We start from the raw sequence: 14744 nt of genomic DNA on the forward strand, positions 1-14744 counted from the left end.
CAAATCCGTCAAATATTCACAAAGGAGTATCACAATATGCCAAAATTATCATTTTCGTCATTGACAATGCATAATAAATAAACTTCTTGTCTGTAACTATGAATAATTAGAAAGAATAAACAAAATTATGGCATTTGATCAAGTTAGTATTACAGTAGCTCCGAAATCAAATATAAATTACTAGTAGCTTTAGCTTTCCACTTTCTTGTTAATACACATTTACTCAACAAAGAGAGAGAGAGAGAAAAAATATAACCTTTCAAAGCTCAACCTGTTTGACTCAAAGAAGTCCTGGAACATCTTCCTGAGTTGTTGGAAATTTAGCTTTTTTAAGTTTATAATTCCTTTGATATTTTAACTCAGTTGCAAAAAATGCTAAATCTATCCCCACATTCCTAGATTGTCAGTTACCACAATGATACTTTCTCCCACTTTCCAAATAGAATGGAATATGAAAGGCAGCAAAACAACAAATAATATTGTATAACGAGAAAAAGATCGAGCAAGCCACTATTAGATTCGATCAACCCATGAGATGTATTCAGTTCCGAAATCCAGCAAACCTTCACTTTCTTAGAAAATTTCAATTTTTAAACTCGAATCTGTTGAAGAATTGAGTCCTTCAAACGGTTCCTTTATTTCTAATATTGCTAGCTCCTGGTACAGATGCTGCTAATATGACCATGAAATCTAATTGAAAGCCAAAGCAATAACATTTTCACTTAGAAAAATACAAACATAACCATATTTACACTTCCATCAAACGTAATTTATATATGAAAAGCCTGGAACAATGAATAACATTGAAAACATGTATAAACTTGAAAAAAAAAAAAAAAAACACTTAGCACAACTATGGTACCTACTAAAATAGATACGCAAAGCAATCTGGTTCGAAGAAACTTTGCAAATAAATGCTCAAACAAATAATGAAATCAGAAAAATTTTCCTCAAAAATTCCTGGAAGAGAAAGTTCAAAACAAGCAAACAATCCTAGCAGTTAATTAGGCTCTACAAAAGAAGCCATTAAAATAATGAAAAACAAATCTAAAATGGACAGCTGGTGAGATTCAACATCAATATATGCGAAATCCGAAACAAAGTTGAAGTTGAAAGATTGATTTTTATTAGAAGAGGAAGATGACGAGGTCACGAATAAGCGACCATATCAAAAAATAAAAGAAAAAAGAGAAAATAAGAAATAAAAACAAATGGCATTTAGAAAAAGATGAATTTATAATGAAATAAGACCTGAAGATGTAAAAAATCATACCAGAGCTAAATGTTTGGGTGGGAACGCACAAAATAAAAATAAAACAAGCTATAAATTTTCTTCAGTTCTCAGTCTGTGATCTCTAAAAAAGATTTTAAATTAATAAATAAATGCAACAGAAGGATCTACCTGATGAGAATTAAATACACAGTATATAAGACTACACCAGAGAGTACTCCACAAGGCACACTTGAAAAAAAAAAAAGAAACAGCCAATAAGTCGTAAATTTCTCGTGATTAAATGTTGACAAATAAAGCAGCACTAATCACTTAAGAATTATAAATTAAGTTTCAGCAGTGAACAGGTTCCATAAATCTTCCACGGGCCTTAGAAAAACACAGATAAGCGTTAAATTGTCTGTCGCCCCTGCTTCTCTGGCTCGATCAACGATGAACTCTGCCAACTTACCATAATCTAAATACAATACATGAAATAAATGAATACAATTCGAACTCTTCCAGGTAAGAGATATCATAGATAGAATAGTGAATTATGGCTTTGACCTAATTCGAACTTGACCTTACATATTTAGTTTTATCAAACTGTCTCAGAAAAACCAGTTGCCTAAAAAATTTTTCAACTTCTCAATAAACGGAGTTTTGTGCAATGGGTAATAAGCAAATTAAATACGCTTACTTTCTTGTGAATTCTTACAAACAAATTGGGCAACATGAGAATACACTGCTTGTTCACTTAGTGAATCCCAAACACCATCACAAGCTAATAATAAAAGGTATTCAGAATTATCAAGTTCAAACGACAAAACATCTGGCTCAGATGATATCATCGGTCTGCCATCAATATCACCTGCAAATAATACGAATGAATTATCAATCTCAATATGATAAGATCAAGGATTCCGTTCTACAAGCTTATAAAAGAAATTTAAAGAGTTTGGACACTATTTTCATCCTGATTTATTAGTTTAGATTATAATATGTCCCGATCCAATAAATCCTTAGCGTTTCACCAGGAATTCCTGTAAACACACTTCAACAAATACGCTGGAATGAAAGAAAGGAGGAAAAAGGAAAGCCTCGAGATCCATTAATGTGATACAATTTAAATTTATAACGTATAATGTAAATAACAAGAACTAATTTTAAAAACATTCATCAAAATTTTTGCTCTACAAATTCAGTAACACAAACCGAGAGAACGTGTTAGATTTAAAATTCCATTAACTCTCAGCTCGCCTTGTATAGGCACAACCATTCCGCCAGCTTCTTCTATTCGACGTACTTCTTCCTGAGTTGGATAGAATGAAAATTAAAGTGAAACATTTTCTCAGTATTAATATCTGTCAATCTGTTACTTTCATCACAACTACAAAGTATATCTGCTTTAACAACCTGAATAGTACAAATGGTTTGCTTACAAATGTTATAAGTATTAAAATTTGTCCGGTTTATTTTGAACCGCGAATCGATAGGAGGATCTTTTTTATAACGCATATACTTGGTGATCCCAGCATTTCGAATCAACATCGATTTCATGATTAATGTTTCTTTGTGCACCTAATCTATATTTCTATTATTGATGGCGGTTTGAAAAATTTATACTCCAGCAGCCAACTATTCTATTCAAGGAACACGTGTTCGAGTACACTATATATGAAAAATCGAATATTTACCGGAACATTTGGTGAGTGGGCTGATGATAATGTCCGTACAGCATCTTTTCTTAAAACAGCTGCAGCTGAGTCACCGCACCAACCAACACACAAATGCCTTTGAGCTCGTAAAAAAGCACAAACAGCGGTAGTACCGCCTTTTATATGCTGAAAGAATAGTATAAAAAAGGCATTAATTTCAAAATACGACATATCTAAGTGTTCTACAGATGAGTGACAATAAGTTACCATTATTTTATACACCTAACTCCAAATCATGTAACGGCTTAATCCAAATTAATGACATCACAGATCTTACATAATTTTATGGTTAGCAGCACTTACGACACAAAGACACAATCATGAATACCTCATTTTTACATCGTGCAGTAAGTCTTTTATCAAGCTCAGTAAAGGTATTTCTCATTATATTTTCAATTTGGCCAACAGCGTATTGCGTATTTTCAATAAGGCATCTCGCAAAGTGGGAGCTTGCATAATTGGCGCAATCGACTCCATTGTGTCCATCAAATACGGCAAAAAACGAATCGCGATCACGGCAATCACCCTATAATAAACAAACATATGTAGTCATTTATCAAAACTCCAGTTTTTTTAAAAATATCTCCCATTTCCGACTTCAAAATATAATACCAACTTATATACGAATAGTGCACTGAAGATTCGGTACACAGTGATAACAGAATTCTTTAACATACTGTACTTTTCGTGTATATTTATCATAGAAACATTTGACATGTGGATGGAAACTAATATAAAAAATCCAATTCACCGATTTTAGTCAGAAAAATAAATTTATATTCATATTATCATTTGCTTTTCTTGTTCTAAACGTAAATATTATTAACTACACTCTTGTGGGATTAAAGTCTCAAATAATTAAGTCAATAAAAAAAAAAAAAAAAAAACCTTTAATGGCTCAATGACGGAAAGTGAGGGCAGAAGAACTGCACGATCTTCCATTTTGGAACGTCTATTTTTCTGGGCACAGTACGAATACAACAGCTGATCGGAAATTGACTGAATCTCTGAAAAAATTCGGGTACATATAAAAATGTGACATGCAAGAATAAAGCATATTATTTCTTGAACTATATATAAATCTAAAGTATTTTTTTCACTCTAAAAGATTTTATTCATTTTTATTTGAGCTGAATGAAAAGTATGCTTAAAAGCCTATTCAGTCCAGCAAAAATAAATGACAGAATTTATTACAATAAGCATATCCTTATAGATACCGGAAAAAATACTGAAAAGTTTTGTCCATTTAAAATCTCGTAATTACCAACTATTGTTATGTTCTACAAGCGTCACGATTGCTTTACTAATTAATTCTTAGTAACACATAACTACCACAGCAAATAAGAAAAACGATAATCTTGATAACAAATTACTTGGTGGTGGAACAAAACTGTTTACCAAATTGTTGAGATACATATTCAAATAATGTATAACTTCACGACACCAAACCGTGGCATCAATAGCACTATAATCATTTTCATCAAATGGTACCTCCGCTGTGTTTAGTTCATTTGCATACATATCCACTAATGAATATGCTATTGTATAAGCCGCTGAAGGTGGAAATCCTCTAAAAAATAATTGCGATATCATTAATCAAAAATTGCTTCACAGCATAGAGCAATTGCAACAGTTTCTTTTATGGATCGAGAAATAAAAGCACTTTTTTTCAATTAAGAATTCAACATGTCATCTCTGGAAAGAAAGAATTTTGAATAAATTGACCTACATGGACCAGAAAAGGGCTAAATAATGCTGCAGAAATTTGAAAAAAATATAAACCTTTGATGCAAGTGTTCAACAATCAATGCTACTGCATCACCACGTGCATCATGCTTTGTGGTTTGTAAGTAAGGTGAACGAAACCTAATAGTGATTTTGTTATCCGCATCAGGCGAATATTTTAAATAATTTTTCACTAATGATATCAGTAATTCATCGCCGCTTGGTTGCAATTCTTTCAGCCCTACTTTACATCCACCATCCATCCTTAAATTTCCTAAATCATGCATATACAAATCATGCTTTTACATGCCTATACAAGTTATTACACGTGTATCGATCTCACTTATATCTACCTTAGCTGAATTTAAAACTTGAGTATCAAACCGTCACAACTCAGCACTGCTAGTCAAAACCACAATCCATACTCTTAGCATCAAACAATTATGACTAGAAAAAAAGTAGTCACAGTTCCTCTAACACTTTGTCATATAATTTGGTATTCTAAAATAAACCCAAAATAACTATATCAATCCACACACGGCAATTTATAAGACAAGCTCTCTCCCAGAAGTTAACACTTCCTAAACATCATCAGTTTCTTTTTTTTTTCTCCTTATTCTTAAATTGGCTAAATATTGATTCGAAATAACTCCTCGAATTCAATCAATTTTTGGTAAAAAGATATCATCATTTTGAGTCTATGAATAGACTTCAAATGTATATAAGAAATGAAAATATTTGCCAAAATTTACTAAATAAAATTAAAAAAAATGCATTAAGATCAACGGTTCGTAGCAATCGAATGCATGAATTCAACAACAAATGAATTAAAAGATGTCCAAACACACAAAAAAAAAACAAAATATGTTATGGAGTTCCAGCTCAGCAGTTACTTTGAACGATTTCATAAGTAACAGTCATCTCCTGATTATTTCTTCATTTTGAAACAAATGACTTGATGTCCGTCAATAATTTAACATATTGCGAATGCTCATAGTGTGTTGCGAAATCCACCACTTCACGGCAAAATTTCTGATCGAAGCCACGTTCCGCCAAATAGTGATTGAACAAAAGATCATGCAAAGTCTGAAATTTTGATTACCTAGTTAATTAGATCTTGAACCTTCTCTTTATTCCATTATTTCAAGGTAGCATTTCTTTCCTTAATAACAGATGCACTGATTATTCAAGCTAATCAAACACTGGAAAATTGAGTGAAAATGTATACTGGATCAATATATTTGCCGGATGATGAGTATACTGATTCAGGTACGTCTTCATCTTCCGTTCCTTTAGATGCTGGAGCAATGTAAAATTCTGCTACGCGGAAATCAACTGCAATTAAAACACTGAATGCATCAGGGAAAACTTTTTATATTGACTTAATTCCTTTTCGTAGGTTGCTGCGGGTTGCATGACTCGGCTAAGAGTAATCAAACTTAAATATTACTTACACCGTTCATTTGCTTCCGCTGCTTCTTCGTTTTCGCATAGATCAAGGTAAAAGCATAATCGTTGTTGTGCCTTGATGATTTCTATAGTAAGTGAAGGCAGGGCGAGTGGAACTCCTTCATCCTACAAATAATCACAAATAAGACCAAATGAGAAGTAAGATAAATGAAAGAGCATAAAATTAATGTGCAAGTGTTAGATTGACTACTTACAAAAGAAAACTACAAATTCTAGACAGGAATAAACAAAAAAAAAAAACGGAAAATCAAAACAGACCTCATCTTCTCCGCCGTCCATATCTACTGAATGGTTGACATTAAAGTATACATTAATTCTAAAAAATTTACATATGGAACATATCTTATAATAATTTCAATGATAATGTCAAACCCTTAAGTTTACGGTAGTTATTAAGGAAACCTGATGTTTTTCTATACCAACTCTCTCACTGCATTTTTGCATATATATTTAATGACTGAATGACTTGATTTTAGCTCGTTAACATATGATACAACAATTTGCACTTGAACGCTATTTATACGCTATTGCCGAACAAGTTTTTGACTACTAAATTGAAACCACCATATAAAATTAAAAAATCACTTTTCACTGCCGTGCAACTTTGCCAAATGTACATTGGCACCATCAGTTGTAATTTCGAAACCCGAGATTCTTGGAGCTTGTTCACCACGAAGATTTTCTTTCTCCAGTTGTTTCTCAGCGGTAATTTCATTCTTTAGCGCATCAATTAATTCATTACTTAATGCTAAAACAAAGAAGCAACTGAAACTGCAATATAATTTTTCTGACAATCAGAAAACTAGCGTTATTCCACAGGATTCTCATATCCTAGAAAAAAAAAAAAAAACACACACACACACGTACATAATTTCGATGGATCTTTAAGAAAGTGTACATGTGAGCGGCAGCAATTCCTTATGAATAGAGTTGTTCAGATACAACAACATTGCTCATTGTTAGTCTTAGGCAATCTCAAATAGCAGTTTTCGCATGCGATTCAAGATGAAAGTGCCGAACAGTAGCAGAAAAGGCTTGGGTTCAAAGTAACAGTTTATCGCTGTTGTCGGCTAGAAAACTGACAAATTTCGAAATAGTTTATACTTCCAAATGCTGTATCACTCCTTTTGATAATTTGTGAAAACATACGTCGGGTGGTCGACATCTGTCGAGCCATCAAAACTGGTTGTGACATTCTTATTCCAGAACAAACAGCTGCTGTTGAAACATGCCTCTGCAGAGCTTTTGACAATGCGCGACATACTGCAGTTGACCGCATCTTGACTACCTTCAATATAAAAGAAAATCTAATAAGATTAAAATAAAGCATCACGACAAACGATTGTGAAGAAAACCAACATTAAAAAAAAACCCCGAGAAAAAAGGGATTTACCGTACTTCACATTATCATCACACCACAGCGTAAAGAGCTCAAATAACAATTTAAAAAAAAAAAAAAAGTAGGGAGTTTAAATAATAAGTTAAAGAAGAGCAAGGAACATCATAAGAAAAGAAACTTTTATAAATCTCTAGCTTATCCATTAGACTTATTCGATCTCTTTCTAATAAATAACACTTCACTAAGAAATATCATGAATATTAGCTATTGATACTCTCATTTAGTACAGTTAAAAGTTCAAAATAGCAATAATAACCACTGCCACATCTATTACAATCAATTCCTCATCGACAGTAGCACCTAGCGAACGCAATTCTCAAATCCTGAATACCCATAAGAAGTGAACGTTGCACAAAGCTATGCAATAGCTGCACAACGCATCTTATATGCTTTATGTATACCACTATGCAACATTTTGCCTCCTGCAACTGTTGCAAAAATATGAAGTGAGAAAAGGTTGAAAATGTTCAAGAATTATTAGATCTCATCAATTTAAATCTTATAAATTAATAACCATAATAAATTTCAGTTAAGTTTCTTCCAATCTAATAATAAGGTGTGCTTTCTTAATTTAAATTAAAGCATCTTGAATTATCTTATCTCCTCTTTAACTACTTATAGAGAAACAACTAGCTATTATAATTAGCTAAAATTTTGAAGCATCAGCTTTCAAAAATATATAAAAGAGATTTGATTAGATTATTACATCATTGTACATTTTAGAATTGCTTTAAACAGTTATTTACTTCTGTTATCAGTTATATTTTTCTAACATAATATCAGGATAATTGTAATAATTTCAGGATTTGTTGGAAGTTGTATGATCTAAATATTTTGCATAAGTACATAGGAAATCACTACTAACTTAAATAAAGTATAATAGTATATATTCATGATAATGAGGTGCTCCTCGTCAAAAAGAACAAAAAAGATATTTTTGCTTATTCGAATCAGTGATTTAATTTGAATATTACATTACGAATAAATAACTGTGATGATGTCTGAATTAGCAATAAAATTTGCAGCCAGTACATTACTAATGTGGATTTTTATAACTGTTACTGGTTTACTCAAAATATTAATTATTTTCACTTATTTGATTATATTATGCAAAGGCAAAAAAGTGGTAAAATTTTCCTCCATCAATTTTTCAAAAAAAAAAAAAAAAATTTTTTTCCTCTTTTTTTGATGAAGAAATTTAGATTTAAAATGCTGTAAGCATTAGTTTATGCTATAAAACCAAAAAAAAAAATCAACTTAAAAGCTTTGGCCTTTCTTTTTTTTTTTGAAGAAAGGGAAGAACCAAGTATGTACACCAAGTACGAAAGAAAAAGAAGAAATTCATTCCAAAAAGGTTAATTTTCGTATTAAAATGTAGCATCAGATGATTACATTGATTATTAAGCAAACAATAAGAGATAATTTTGATTTTTCAAAAACAAAAAAGTTAATAATAATAATTAACAGTGATCTAAGATTAGAATAAGTATGCACAAAAAACTATGCTTTGCTTAATTAATATGTGTCAAAAGGATTAATCAATCTGCATCTTAGACATATTTAAAATGAACAAAAAATTATTAATATAAAATTCTCTCTAGGATATTTGACAATTGCGCTAATTTTGCTATCTAATTACTATTCAATTTTTCATTATTGCTAATTGAAATTTCACTTTAGTGGAAATAACTATGTAATGAATTTTAATGAAAAAATTAATTATTCAATTTCTATCAAACAATTCAGGAAAAGGAAGAAAAAAGTCGTTCGAAGAAATCAAAGAAATTAGAAAGTGGTAAAGAGCGCAAAAGCGGTGGAAAATTTAGCCCATCAAATGAAGGTGAAAAAAATGAACCAAATTTAGGAAGTGATGATACAAGAGATAAAGATAAATTGAGAAAAGATAATGAGAAAGAGGGAAAGAAGAGAAGGAAAAAGGAGGAAAAAGACGAAAAAGAGGAGGAAAAAAGTGGAAGAAAGAAAGAGAAAGAAGTGAATGAAGCATCAGAGGTAATCATATCAATACTTATCACTTGTTATCGATATCAGTAAATATATCTCAGTGATTAGAGATTTGAAATTTTAAGCAAATATGTTGAAGAAATATTTGAAAAGGAAAAAAAGTACTTTTCAGAAGGAAGATGAAGGCAAAAAGAGGAGAGAGAAGGATGAGATGAAAGATAAATCATATGGAAGTAAGAAGAATGTACGCTTTCGCTCTTCTTTATTTCATTCTTTCAATATTTCTAATTGACAAATTTAAAATTAATGTACTGCTGGATTACATGTATCATTGGTATTTCAAAGGTACAAAGTAGCTTTGCTCGAAGTGACATTTGCGCCTCCAATCATTTCTTGCATGTTTCTTATGAAAAAGCATTCATTTTAGCTCTAACTTTTTAGAAAAAGGAGCAAAGAGAAAGCGATAAGAAATTTGATGAAAAGGAGGGTGGAGAGAGTGAGGGCCATAAAGATAGTGCTGTTGGGAAAGAAAGTGAAAAGAGGGAAAGTTCAAAGAGGAAAGAAGAGGAGAAGGAGTCAGGACAAAAGAAAGAGGAAAGAGAAAAGGAGGACAAAGACGATGAAATTAAGAAAGATAAGGAGAAAGAGGGAGAGGAAAAAGAAGATAAAGGAGAGGATGAGAAGGGAGAAAGCGAAAAAAGAGAAGAAGGAGAAAAGAAGGAGGAGGAGAAAAAGGAGGAGGAAGAGAAGAAAGAAGAGCAGAAAAAAGAGGAGGAAGGAAAGAAGGAAGAAGCGAAAAAGGAGGAGGAAAAGAAGGAAGAGCAGAAGAAAGAGGAGGAAGAACAGAAAGAGGAAGTAACCTATGACCCGAAAGAACTGAAATTCACATTAGCTGGTGGTTCAGTAAAGTTTACCACCAAGAATGGTACTGGTAAACGACAGGCACTTAAGGTTTCTCTTATCAAATTCATTCCCTGTATGATAGTTGGAAGAGATAAAATTAATTTCCATTAAATTTTACATTTATTTTTTTAAGAAAGAAAAATTATAATTGCGAAAATAGGATGAAATAAGATATTTAAATATAGATTAAATGTTCGGATAACTTCCTATATCGAGTGAATCCAGTGTTTTCGTTTGTTGAGCCAGGCGCAGAACAGACCATCGAAGTGATAAGACAATCTGGTAATCCAAAAATTGATAAACTTGTGCTCATACATACACCGGTACGTTGAAATAACTTCAATTAGCATATCCTAAAGTGAAATTGCAAAAGTTTTAAATTTGAAATATCAGAAGTGTTATTTTAATTTTACCAAAATATATGCTATTCTATTTTATTTCCTTTTATAATTTATTCTCACAAAATGAGTTACATCCCAATAATTAATTTATATTTTGAATTGAGTATAATAAAAATTTTCATTTTGTAGTAAGATAAAAATGAACAATAATTATTATGATTACTAATGGAAATATTTTATCAATTTTTATATATATCTAATCGATTTTATACAATAATACATATATTTTTATAGAGTATTATTTATCACTATTTTTTTTTTTTCAGTTTCATTTAATTTAGCAACATTTGTTGATGGGATGAAGTTTTTGAAAAAGAATTTCAGGCTGAAGTAGGCGAAATAGATGCTCCAGCATTATTCAAGAAACCAATTACTTATACAAATTTTATAATTCCATTGCTGGTAACATGAAAAGAATTGCAACATTAATTATAAATCTGAAAATATTTTCATACTATACAGTTTGTCAACTTTGTCCAAAATTGTCATTGTGAATGAAATAAAAGTTCAAATAGATAGATATTCATTCTCTTATCTTTATTAGCTATCAATTTCTTATCATTATTCTCTCAGCTACAATCTAACCTTCTTTCTCACTTCATAATAATACTTGCAGTCTTATTTAAACAATATCTTTAAATATGTTAAATTTTAATTGTTTTGCATTGTTAGACGAAATTATCCAATTTTTCTTATTATCTCTCATATTTTTAGTTAAGAAAAGAAAAAAAAAAGAAAGAAGCAATAGTATGAAAGGGATTAATTCGTAAATGTTTGAACAGAAAAATATTAGAATAAATTTAACTTTTTAAAATCTCAGAAAAAATTTGAAAAAAAAAAAATTCTGTATTTGTTGACAATCTTTTTAAATTAGAAAAGACAATAGAATCTATGAAATTTTAAAAAAAAATTTAGGATTTCAAGAACTCATGATGATATGACCTTTATACACGTTAGTGTTGCTAATATTACGTTTACAAGTGCATAGAGAACAAAGATTGATAAGAGGTGAAGAAATAACATTCGGCAGACATGCATACACTAGAAGAGACATCCATAGTAAGACAGAAAGAAGACACATGTGAAGTAGTGGGAGTAATTACGTATTAATGCTGAGTTAGTGTCGTCTCTTTTTTTACGTGCTGGTTTTACGTACGTACGTGATCTCTCGTCAATATGTCAATCTCTATCATTTTGTTGTATATTTGTTGCAAAATTATTCAATAATTTCCATGTGTCTAGCTAAAATGTTTGCTTTTAGCAAGTTAATGCAAAAAATTGCTCATTAATTGATAGATAATATTTACTGAGAAGAAATTCAATTTATGCATTTTATATTATCTACGTATTGCATCTAAAGTTTCACGTAAAAACTTGAACCAATTACGCGTTTTTTGTAACGTGATCTCTCGTCGTAAGCAATTCACTACTTATTCCCATCTTCAGTAATTACACTTTACAGAGAGAGAAAGAGAGAGAGAGATATGGCTAATGAAAGTCCCAGGAATGTAACTGAGGATGAAATTATTTGTTCAAAGCTTGCTACTAAAGAATAGTAAGGTTTAAAATATTCTTTTTGTTCTTTCTTTAGAAAAGAAATGCAACTTTGCATTATTAACACTGTCTGTTAAATCAATTGTCAGTTTCTCATTACTATTGAAGTATGAAGTATTTAATAGCATGCTAAAAGTTAACATGAATTGAAAAAAAAAGAGGAGATCAGTTGGTTTCTTTTAATGTTAGGGAATGAATCATTTATTAGGATTAAGGTAATATTGCAGTTGGATTGAACATTACGAAAGAGAACTGAAAAATTTCGAAGAATTTGGAGATGAGGGTGAGATATGGTTTGGACATACTGCTGAAAATCGCTTGGTGAAGTACGTTAGCGGGAATGAACAGTTATCAAAATCATGCAAATTGATTGATTTTGGTTGTGGCAATGGTTCTTTATTGAGAGCACTGGTATGTATAGCTAAAGTTATAGCTGAAGTATTGCATTTCAGAGTAACCAGGTAATAGTTCTGTGCAAAAAAATGCAACTCAAGAAAATTGGAAAATGCATTACAAATAGAATTTCTTAAATTTTGACCATATGCGTTGCTCAAAATGCTTTAAGCTTGCCAAGCAAGTAGATTAATTTGTTTTGGTGTTTTATTATGAGAAAGAAAAAAACCAAAACTTTTAGTTAACTTCTGTACAAGTGTAGCCAAAACGAACTTCTATTAATTTATCATTTCCTTTGAGGAAGTTTGCACTGCTTTGCTAGACAGGGAGGGAGTATATATTATAGCTTGAGATAAATAGGCAAGATCAATAATGTCACCTCATCATTGAGGTGACATTATTAAAATAATGATTCAAGCCGAAGTCTAATCACTTACATTTTTTTTCCTATCTCTCCTATTGTAAACTACGTTTCTACATTCTTTTCATTGAAAATGTTCCTTTCTGCTTCCTTTTCATCTTCACATATAATAAAAGTTTTTCATTTGCAGTGACAGAAAGGACAGTTGCAGTTTGCAGACTAATTGGCTTGCTTTATAATTATTAGACCTATAATTATTAAATTTTATTGAAAATTTTTACATACCTGATGATAGAGATGGATTCTGTGTCATCCATATTTTTCTTCACTTCAGCGACAAGAAGGCTATTCTCATTTGTGTGGTGTTGATTATTCCGAAGAGGCAATATCATTAGCCAGGAAACTTGCAAACAAAAAATACGCAGGAAGTATTCAAATTGATTTTTGGGTAATACTTGATTTTTATCCATAATATCCATTATATCTTATATCCATAATATAATCAGTAAGACATTTCTAGTTTTAAATGTGACAGTCATTTTTAGGTAGTCGATCTACTGAGTGAAGATATTAATTTGGGGAAATTCGACGCAGTGCTTGACAAAGGCACTTGGGATGCGCTGTCACTCTCAGTCGATCGTGATTATCGTTTGAAAAAATACAAGGCAAATGTTTGCAGAACTCTGAGATCTTCTGGATTTTTCATCATTTGTTCATGTAATTTCTCGAGGTAGTGTCTTATTTATGGGAATTACTTAATACATAGAATTCATTAATCGCCATGAATCTTTTTGACAGACCTTAGTACAACCTTATCCTATTCTGGTGACTTTAGCAAATAAAGTTCGTTATTATAGAGCGTAAAGAGAAATTTGGATCTTTTAACTATATAGTTCAACAGTTTAAATTATTACCAACTTATACGACTTCATCTTTTTTTTCTTTTTTGAGTGAAGTATTTTCCCACTGTAGAATAATCTACATTACAGGGATGAACTGAAAAAGCAATTTGTTGGTGAAGAATTAGGTTTTCTCGAAGAAGTCCCATCTAAAAATATTTTTGAATTCGGTGGTCGAAAGGGTTCAACTACAACATGCATGGTATTTCAAAGACAGTAAATTCGACAAGAAAATAAGAAAATATGGTTTCCTTTTATGCATCTATTTAGGTAAATATATCAGAACCAGCTTAATGACATATTTTCTTGCTAACAGAGTTTTTACTTTGATGTCAAAATGCTCTCGTAATTGTTTATCACACTAAATTTATCACAAAGAAGTGAAAGGTTGAAGTATTACCAGTTTTGTGAAGTATTACATTTAAACGCTTTGGTGGGTTTATCGCATCGTGTCATTAAATTAAAAAGAAAAAGAAAGAGTTTTCAGTAAGGGCTGAAGTGGGTATAAGTGATAAGAGACTATTCAGGCAAGATGTGAAATGTCAGAAAAACTTAACAAAGATGTTCAGTAAAAACCAGAATATGGAACTTTCTAAAGATTTTTTTGAAGCTTTTGTGGAATCTTGCAGATTCGATAATGTAAAAGAAACCAAGTGTTTATAAAAGATACTGCACATGTACGGTTGGCACTGAACATCTTTTGATGATATACCATGCTTCTTCAATGTTAGTAAGTTCTATTTATATTT

General features: G+C 31.1%; 4 protein-coding genes across 4 annotated transcripts; 2 read left to right on the forward strand and 2 right to left on the reverse strand.

The window, feature by feature from the left end:
• Nucleotides 1-1557: 1557 nt before the first annotated feature.
• Bma-fem-2 (Uncharacterized protein) lies at nucleotides 1558-4916 on the reverse strand (the record flags this gene model as incomplete). The annotated part of the gene is made up of 8 exons (XM_043076458.1): nucleotides 1558-1688; nucleotides 1911-2081; nucleotides 2426-2522; nucleotides 2908-3054; nucleotides 3257-3454; nucleotides 3817-3935; nucleotides 4302-4498; nucleotides 4711-4916. The coding sequence occupies 8 exons, from the start codon at nucleotides 4914-4916 to the stop codon at nucleotides 1558-1560; spliced, it is 1266 nt and encodes a 421-aa protein (XP_042932392.1).
• A 673-nt stretch (nucleotides 4917-5589) lies between these two features.
• On the reverse strand, nucleotides 5590-7402 carry Bma-cri-3 (Mitochondrial glycoprotein; the record flags this gene model as incomplete). The annotated part of the gene is made up of 6 exons (XM_001897138.2): nucleotides 5590-5739; nucleotides 5882-5988; nucleotides 6108-6228; nucleotides 6382-6439; nucleotides 6709-6871; nucleotides 7273-7402. 6 exons carry the CDS (start codon nucleotides 7400-7402, stop codon nucleotides 5590-5592), a joined length of 729 nt encoding a protein of 242 aa, XP_001897173.1.
• A 1114-nt stretch (nucleotides 7403-8516) lies between these two features.
• Bm12109 (putative 28.7 kDa protein in RNR3-ARC15 intergenic region, putative) lies at nucleotides 8517-11199 on the forward strand (the record flags this gene model as incomplete). The annotated part of the gene is made up of 7 exons (XM_001897139.2): nucleotides 8517-8648; nucleotides 8814-8876; nucleotides 9269-9532; nucleotides 9657-9728; nucleotides 9926-10435; nucleotides 10573-10710; nucleotides 11113-11199. The coding sequence occupies 7 exons, from the start codon at nucleotides 8517-8519 to the stop codon at nucleotides 11197-11199; spliced, it is 1266 nt and encodes a 421-aa protein (XP_001897174.2).
• A 1073-nt stretch (nucleotides 11200-12272) lies between these two features.
• Nucleotides 12273-14215, forward strand: Bm883 (Uncharacterized protein; the record flags this gene model as incomplete). The annotated part of the gene is made up of 5 exons (XM_043076459.1): nucleotides 12273-12343; nucleotides 12570-12753; nucleotides 13431-13544; nucleotides 13642-13826; nucleotides 14086-14215. 5 exons carry the CDS (start codon nucleotides 12273-12275, stop codon nucleotides 14213-14215), a joined length of 684 nt encoding a protein of 227 aa, XP_042932393.1.
• Nucleotides 14216-14744: the final 529 nt, after the last annotated feature.

The sequence above is a fragment of the Brugia malayi genome (assembly GCF_000002995.4).
Source record: "Brugia malayi strain FR3 genome assembly, contig: Bm_v4_Chr1_scaffold_001, whole genome shotgun sequence".
NCBI classification, from domain to species: Eukaryota; Metazoa; Nematoda; class Chromadorea; order Rhabditida; family Onchocercidae; genus Brugia; species Brugia malayi.